General features: G+C 36.0%; 1 protein-coding gene across 3 annotated transcripts in view; it reads left to right on the forward strand.

Annotated features, from left to right (window-relative positions):
• The window catches only part of LOC103894908 (neuroligin-4, X-linked), a 127,414-nt gene extending 122,430 nt beyond the window's left edge, over positions 1 to 4,984 (forward strand). For all 3 annotated transcript variants that reach the window (XM_009274384.1, XM_009274385.2, XM_009274386.1), the window contains one exon: positions 4,135 to 4,984. In XM_009274384.1, coding sequence (XP_009272659.1) covers positions 4,135 to 4,984 — 850 coding nt within the window. The remainder of the gene's footprint in view (positions 1 to 4,134) is intronic.
• The last annotated feature ends 4,470 nt before the right edge of the window (positions 4,985 to 9,454 follow it).

Here is a 9,454-nt window from a genome sequence, read left to right on the forward strand (position 1 = left end):
ACAATTTTTCCTCTTTTTTTTTTTTTTTTTTTCAATATGGAGAAAAGAGGACTGCTGAAAGAAAATAAATTATCAAGGGGCCTTTCAGTGTCTTGGAGACAGACTCAGTATGTAACTGCTAAGACATTTTGGTCTCCAATGAAGTTAGAGAATGACACAACAGAATAAAACACTTTAAGTGCATTAATGTAACATTTCCATTGTCCTGAGTGGTAGGTAATGCTGTTGCAGAAGTAGTTAAAAGATGAATGGTATTTCAACATATTATATGGAATTCAGGATAAAAGAAAACTTCTTAAGATTCCCCATCATTCTTCCTGTGCCAATATCACCAGATATGAAATACTCAGTTCCCTCATTTGCCCTCCAGGTCAGCTACTAATTCACCTTGTGAACAGGAATGTGTGTTGCTCTTCAGTCAGCATCCATTGCAGACACATTTACTTTATATCACCTGAGAAAAAATCAATAAACAGCAACATGTTAAATTGAGCAAAATCAGTGCGGACTGAAAGTGGGGGAAAAAAGTGATAGGTGAAATCAGATTATTCTGCACGTTAATAAAAAAATACCTTGGATAAGACAAAAAAGGCCATCTTATGGTCTTCTATCATATGGAAGACAAGTTCAGGCATTTCATGATGGGAGCATTTTTTGATGGAGAAGCTGTTTAAATTGAATTCTAAAGGTGGTGAAAATTAATAATCAGAGAGCAAAATGAACAACAATAATCATCAATTTTGTTCTAGCAATAGGATGAAGGAAAAAAAAAAGCCTCCCTGCCAACAAGTAGGACTGGGAAACAAATTATCTAGTCCCTATGAAAGCCATTACTGGAAGATGCACAGAACTGAAAATATATTATTCAGATTATATTTTTATCACCATTGATTGCAGCGGGTGTTTAAAGGAAGGTTTCCTAGCAGACTTTCGTTCTGTAATTACACACTTAAGCCACAAGAATGTCCAGAAATATAAAGGTGATGTGAGAAGCTAAAAAAAAGCAAAAGGAAACTTAAAGTGACAGATCAAAAGTTTTGTCAAACAGCTGGTTTGACAGGAGAAATGATTGTATGTACATCTATATTTTATGCCTATCTATAATACTGGAAAAGTGTTCATAATAGGATAAACTGCCCAACTTCCCAAGAAAAAGACTTAACATCTCATAAGTTGTAACCTTATGATTTTACGAATTGTCTCCAGCGTACATAGGAGTAGGGCCAAGGAAAGTAAAAATCCTGCTATTTATATCCACTGAATATTTTTGGTAAATTATCATTAGTCTGTAAAACCAAGATGCATGCATTATTAGATCCTCTATTTAGAACTGGACTTAGTTATTCCATTTCTTGTGAAAAAAATAATTTAGATACCTATCCTTCAAATTAAGAGAGAATATTCAGACCATTTATTCAGTTATTAAGTGATCAACCCTAGAGTTGATGCCAATGGTAGAGTTCTGATACCCTCAACAAAAAAATGACTCATCTGTCGCGCTGGCTGATTTTTTTCTGTTCCTTGTTTCAATGGACAGCTTCATGCCCGCACACAGCCATGTAAATAAATCCTGAAATACAAGACTAGCCTCATGTAATGTAATTTTCTCTCTTGTGTTTGGAGGAGGTGTCAGCATAATTGGCTATTCCTAAAAGATATAGTTAAAAAGGAGAGATGGAGGTAGAGAATGGAAGAGAGGGAAAGGAAAAGGAGGTTGATATTTACTTGTTTTGTAGGCTGTTTGTAGGTGAAGTGAATGCTAATTTAAAAAATGTTTAGTTGCTAAAATCATCATCTGCTGTCATCTTTATAGGGCCATTAAAAAAAAAAGAATAAAAAAAAGTGCATGTCCAGCTTGGCTCATTGAAATGAGTGCTCAGCTTCTTCATCTCCTGTACTGTGTATCAAGTGCAATTTGTTTACATGAGCTACCTTAATTTAGACATCTTCTGTAGGACCCTTCCCAGATTCTTTTGTGCTGTGAATCAGAACAGCAAGTGGGGAGAACATAAGATGGATTTTGTGCTGTAATTCTTGCAGGATTTTGAGTTTCTGACAAGAAAAATGCTTTGCATTTTTGCATTTTGATAATCTTACTGATTTTTAATTTGCTTTAGAATTTATGTGTTGAACCCCAAAGTACTGTAGTAGTACATACATTGAATTGGGCCAATATCTTCCTCTCTGGATTTGCCAAATCTTTCAGTCTGTTCTCTAAGAACAAAAGAAACACTTTTATTTCCTTCTTGAATGCATGTTAGAATCCCTCAAAGTAGCAGCATACATCTGCTGCTGTACTGCTTGGAAGTGGTTATTACTCCTCTAGCTTCAACTAGGATGAACAATTACTAAGCAATTATCGTTCTGTTCAGAATTAACACAATTTGGCTAACTATTGCTATATAAAATGAAAAATAAATAGATAGATAGATAGATAGATAGATAGATAGACGGATGGATGGATGAAATAGCCACAGTTCTGGAACCCCTAGTTTATATCATATTGAGATGGGAAAGATTTGATATGGTATAATATATAAAGAAAAAAAAAATCCACCCAAAAAAACCCCAAACACCTAAAACCACAAGCATAAGTAAACCAAAGTACCAAAATTATATAGAAAAAAAATTCTTCCTTTCACTCAAAAAAAGATAAGAAAAACAGATCAGGCAAACAGATGAATACAGGAATCATAAGATTATTAAAGTCAAATCACCCGTCTGGTTTAAGAACTAAGGAATAGCTCTTTATGAACAGCAAAGGAACGCTAAACTAGGCAATCATGTTCATGAGCTTTTGAAAATGGAAAAAGAAAAAAACTAAGATGCTTTAAAATCTGTAGCGGTGGGTCTTGGTATTCCCGTAACATACATAACAGTATATTGGAAGAAAAGGAAAATATTAGAATCATTTTCACAGGAAATAAACTAGTGCATATGGGAATGGAAAGGAGCATGGAAAGTTCTGAGTAATGCACAGAAAATGAATCATGTACTCTCAGTATAATATATCACAAAGTCCCAGAAAATATGCTTTGCTGCAAAAGAAGATTCAAACTCATGCACAACAGAATATTAAACTTGGTGTTAGTAATTTTAAATTTCTGTATTTTTTCATGCCAAAAGGAAGTCATATTTATGTAAGGTTTACCAAAATTATAAGGATACATAGACATTGACCACATTTAAATGCTTTTTGTGCCATTGGTTTGTCTTTATTCTGAACCTATAAGAAGAAAAGAAAAGATGGGAAAAGCATAATTTCAATTAAATATTTGGGTTACCAATTTTGAAATTATCTCTAAGTAGTGTACTACTCATCTCTACTACTGCTTAACTACTATAAAACTTCTTGATCTCAGCTAATGTATTTCTCATCCCTACAAACTGGGACAGAATTAAGGCTCACTCTCCTACAGCCATTAAACATAGTTATTTAGTAGCAATGAGCACACGGAATTTTCAAGTAGTAATCTAATGCAAATGATGGAAAGATTTGCAACATACAAATACTTCGAAGGCTTTTCCCTTGAAAAACGAAGGGGGACCAATAGCTCAGTAAAGGAACACAAAGAGAAATAGTTCAGTTCCATGTATTAGCCCTGCTACATCATGTTTTGAAGTTTTTTATGTAATATAGACAGCTAGTATAAATCCTTATGGTCAAATGGACTTCCAACATTGCCATAGGGATTAGATGCCCATATTTACTACTTACAGCAGTGGAAGTAGTGGTACCTTAAATGAGAAAGTTAATGTCAAACATTGAGAAGAGCTGAACCTACACACCTTTACTATGGGGAAAGGTAGTTAGTGCCTCTCTAAGACAGCTTTGGAGTATGATACTGAATCACAGAACTTCAGATGAGCTTTTGGGAGCTGAAACACAACCCCTTCTCCATTTTCATGTAAAAAAGTATTATAGTGTCTGAGATGCACTGTACAGTAAGTAATTTTTCTTTTGTTTATTTATTAACATCTGTTGTTTGGTTTGGGAGGTTTTCTTAGCTTCTGGTTTTAGGTTATGTTAATTATCGGATAAACCATTAACTAAAGGATGAAGGGTTTTTTGGCTTTTGCTTTTGTTTTTGTTTTTTTTAATGACTATAATATTGCCTGTTTTTATTTTTGTAGAGATCCAAACCAGCCTGTTCCACAGGACACAAAGTTCATCCACACAAAACCCAACCGCTTTGAAGAAGTGGCCTGGTCCAAATACAATCCTAAAGACCAGCTTTATCTGCATATTGGCCTGAAACCCCGAGTTCGTGATCACTACCGAGCAACAAAAGTTGCTTTCTGGTTGGAGCTCGTACCGCACCTTCACAACCTGAATGAAATATTTCAGTATGTTTCCACCACAACTAAAGTCCCCCCTCCTGACATGACATCATTTCCTTATGTGACACGACGTTCTCCTGGTAAATTGTGGCCAGCCACCAAACGCCCAGCAATGACACCTGCCAACAATCCCAAACATTCAAAAGACACCCATAAAACAGCTCCGGAGGATACGACAGTTCTGATAGAAAACAAGCGAGATTATTCCACGGAGCTGAGCGTCACCATTGCTGTGGGGGCGTCCTTGCTGTTCCTCAATATTTTAGCTTTTGCTGCGTTATATTACAAGAAGGACAAGCGGCGTCACGAGACGCACAGGCGCCCTAGCCCCCAGAGGAACACAACCAACGATATCGCACACATACAAAATGAAGAGATTATGTCGTTGCAGATGAAACAGCTAGAACATGACCACGAGTGTGAATCGTTGCAGGCCCATGACACGCTGAGACTAACCTGTCCGCCTGACTACACGCTTACTTTGAGAAGGTCCCCAGACGACATCCCACTAATGACACCCAACACCATAACCATGATTCCAAATACATTAACAGGAATGCAGCCTTTGCATACTTTCAACACCTTCAGTGGAGGACAAAACAGTACAAATTTGCCCCATGGACATTCGACCACTAGGGTATAGCTCAGTCCTTCCCCTTCTACCCTCACAAGCCACTTGGAAGAAAGAAAAAACAAAAAAGAAAAAAAAAGAAGAGGAAAAAGTTACAATACCATCCATTGAACACCTTGTCAAAATCTAAAGTAGAAACAAGTAGAAGAGAAGGACAGTCATTATTTTCTTACTGATCCTTCCCACAGAAACTCTCTGATGTTAAAGATCAACTACAAACCCTGTGAAATGTGAAAAGTGTACATTGCTGTTACGATACTGCTTTAAGATCTCAGCCACTTTGATTGAAAGTTGAGGCCAGAAGAAGTCACTTAAAATGGTGTTTTGAGTGTAACAAGCAAAGCAGAGTCTTCTGGAACACAGAGCCAGTGACTGTACAGGTGTTTTGGTTTTTTTTTGTTTTTTTTTTTTAAATAAATAAAATAATAAAAAAAATTCTTTATGTGCCATACCATGAATGGCCCTTGTTAAAAAAAAGACATAACCATGGGCTTTTACCCAGCATATGAAGCTGTAATCCAGATGGGGGAAATAGAATTTTATTATTAAAAACAAAAATGAAAAAAAAGGAGGACTGACTATGCAGTAAAATACGTATAGTTCTGTGCAAAGAGATGACTTGCCAGCCTGAACTATATTTAAAGAAACTTTGTAAAAATGTACATAGCTGTGAGTTTAAAAACAAACAAAGAAGCTTTTATTGATGTTTTCAGTTTGAAAAGAGCTTTTAGAAAGATTGTGCATTCGGTTGTGACCTATGTGTATATACATTAGTCATATCACCTCTGTTTCCTCCAAGCCCAAAGGAGGAGTTTCTTCTTAATTACTAGAGGTAAACAAAAAACATGAGTTTTTTCTAACATGTTTCATTTATATGAGGCCATGGTGTCATGCAGAGGATACAGCTGTCTGTGTGACCTGCATATTTTCTCTTACAGGTTACACTAGTGCATGTTAAAGTATTCATAGGAAATTGTTGTTCTTTTCTGAAACTTTTTTTCCTATAATTTAATTTTTTGTTAGCCTTTGCTAAATTGCAACACAGCAATGGATTGGAAAATGGAGGGGGGGGAAAAAAACAACAGAAAAGAAAATAATTACTATTTTAAGCTTGTTGAACTGAACCAAGAAACATCCAATAATATATATTCCGAGTCCAGTTTGTAGTTCTTGGTTATTGTGGTACATTAGGAAGATTTTTGTGCCCTGACAAAAGCAAAGAAAGCCTGTGTTTTGGTCAGCCTTGTCTGAGGAAAACTAGCTCTATATTCACCAGCAGTTGCAGTGGAATCTCAGCTGAGAAAACACCTTCTTAGCTTTGCTAAAAGAAATAAAACCACAATTTGAAAGTGGGGAAATGGTGGGTTGGTTGGCTGGCTGTTTTTTAAAGTGTTCAGAAATGATCAGTGTGTAAAGAACTTCTCTGCCCAGTATCCTGTTTTGTGCTTGAGAGCATATCTGTCAGAAAATACTTTTTTTGCTGATTTATTACACAGAAGTCCCATAGTCAGCGAGCATCATGGAGAGAGAAGTTGTCAGCTGTTCTGCATCTGAATAAAACTGAAAATCCCAGAAAGCGTCACTCTCAGGAAGGGCAAAATTCTTATCTGATTATTCCCTTCTGCCCTTCCTTCACTAGGAAACCAGGGGCCAAGCAGAGCTATCAAACAAAGGAACTTAGCAGTTTGATTCAAACAACTGATTTGAATGTGAAAAGCTAGAAATAAGTTCTTGCAAATGAAGATTGCTTTATATCTTGTCTTTGAAAGTTACTCCATCATCGAGAGATAGTAACCAAAGATATTTGAACAAATTGGTCTGCACTTGAACATGATTATCCCAGATGTATTTTCTATTATTAATCCACAACTAACCTGCATCAGTATCATATGTCCCATAAGTATCTAACACAAGATGCCTTGTACCTCTTCTTGTTTTCTATGCTTTTTGTTTCTAATAAAATGTCTTGGAATAGTCACCCCTACAAATAAAATCAAACAGAAGGTGATTCACTGAGGTCTATTCATCTGCACAACTCCTTGTTGTAGCAGGCAGTAAAACAGATTCTGAAGGAAAGAAATAAAAGGAAAGTTGATGACATGATAAAAATGCAACATGTGGCTGATATAATCCTTTATCTGTAATAAATGTGCTATAAACCTGACCTGGATGCTCAGGTTGGAATGTGATGAAGCAACAACCCCAAAGTACAACTAGTAGCAAATGGAAAACTGTTTTTTTTTTTCACTGATCCATCACATAATGTCGATTAATGCTGACTCTATACCAGGCCATTTCCACCACCTACGTAATGCCTCAGCTGAGATGCAGCAGTTCATAACGCTTAAAAAAAAAGTAGAAAAAAAAAGAAAAAAAAAAGAAAAAAAAGAAAAAAGTAAAAAAAGGTAATGATGCTTGGCATCATAATCAGTTGGGTATGTTTGTAATGTGAATTACAGTATTTGTTTAGTACTTCCAATTGTCTTCTGCTAGCAATATGTACAGTACTGTGTCAGGCTTGTGACATTTGGGTAAAAAAAAAAGTTCCTGTAAGTGAATGATTTTAGCTTTTAAAAGTAATTACTATCAAGTTGATTTAATAATTTGATACATCTGGACTGATGTATGATTTATAGAGGGAACAGATTTATAGGGTCTTCATAGAATTCTATAATAATGATATCAAAATATACTTTGCAAACTGTAAAAGAAAAACAAAAGTACTTTCCCAGGCTTATATTCTTGACCTTAAGAGGCACGCAGGGTTTAATGGTTTCTTCTGTTATTGTTTTGCAATTTTTTGGTTTTTGCCTTAAGTAATGATAGAAGATATATATGGCTGGACACATATGTATAAACTTTTCAGCAGCATTTTTAATAATAAAATATCACAGTATTTTCTAATGCTTTGTGCAAAGAACTACGTGTTAATCCTTTTGTGTAGAAAGTCTTTCAGAGGTGTGTTTTCTGCCCCATCTCCATTTCATTATCTAATGTAAACAATGCCTTGATACACAGTACAAAAATATTAAAGTAACAGAGGTTGCACTTTTAAGTTAGCATTGAGTTTTCATGGCTTTTGTGAGTTTTCAAGGCTTTACTTAAGCCTGCCAGTAGAAGGAAAGAAAACTCAGGCATGAAGATATAAGAGAATAAGCTCCATATATTTATTATGTGTATGCACTGCAACTCCCATTGAAGCAATGGTTTAATTGTTCTGTTAGTGTTTTCTGTAGCACTGAAAAAAAAGCTTAAGTAAGCAGCTTCCCATTTTAGTGTATAGCTTAGCAGCTGAAAAATGTATCTTCCAAATTAAGGATCAAAATAATTCAGATAAATCTAATACGTCCAGCCTCCACAAGTAAATATACTTTCATTTTATATTTAAAATTTAGATAAACAATGAGTTTTGTTACAAAAAATATGTAGGAGTAGCAATATAAGTTACTCATATATTTAAGGGATTTACACATATTGCAGGTATGTTAATATCATTCTTCCTTCAAAAGCTGAGTAAGTAAATATAGTTTGTTCTTTTATGCTGTTAAATTCCATTTATCAACCGGGTTTCCTTTCACTGGAAAGGTACATAGACATTTTAGTAATTTGAGCTGGGTATTGTTTGCTTTCTGTAACTATTCTCGTGAGACCCAACCTGGAGTACTGCGTTCAGCTCTGGGGCCCCCAGCATAAGAAGGACACGGACCTGTTGGAGCGAGTCCAGAGGAGGGCCACAAAGATGATCAGAAGGCTGGAGCACCTCTCCTATGAAGACAGGCTGAGAGAGTTGGGGTTGTTCAGCCTGGAGAAGAGAAGGCTCCGGGGAGACCTTATAGCAACCTTCCAGTACCTGAAGGGGGCCTACAAGAAAGCTGGAGAGGGACTTTTTACGAGGGCATGAAGTGGTAGGACAAGGGGTAATGGCTTTAAACTGAAAGAGGGTAGATTTAGATTAGCTATAAGGAAGAAATTCTTCACTACGAGGGTGGCGAGGCACTGGAAGAGGTTGCCCAGAGAAGTTGTCGATGCCCCATCCCTGGAAGTGTTCAAGGCCAGGTTGGATGGGGCCTTGAGCAACCTGGTCTAGTGGAGGGTGTCCCTGACCATGGCAGGGGGTTGGAACTAGATATCTTTAAGGTCCCTTCCAGCCCAAACCATTCTATGATTCTATGATATGATTCTGCTGAATAGAGGTACTAACAATAATGTTTAATGAATTTTGAGCATATTATTGAGGAGTATTTGCAAAAAGCAAATTCTGAGTGATTGGTATCAGATTTTTTATATGAAGAATCAAGCTTCTGAGATAGAAACATATTATGTGCCTACTGACCTAATCAAGCAGCTTGAATTTTGAATATTGAATTTGTATATAAAGCTTTTGCAAATAAACTGCAGATTTAGAATTGTTCAGCAAATATGTTTAATTACAGGTACACTTTGAAATTCCACAGTTTGCTCTGAGATAATTCAAAAACAAGA

This window comes from Aptenodytes forsteri, unplaced genomic scaffold (genome assembly GCF_000699145.1).
Source record: "Aptenodytes forsteri isolate BGI_AS27 unplaced genomic scaffold, ASM69914v1 Scaffold144, whole genome shotgun sequence".
Taxonomy (NCBI): Eukaryota; Metazoa; Chordata; class Aves; order Sphenisciformes; family Spheniscidae; genus Aptenodytes; species Aptenodytes forsteri.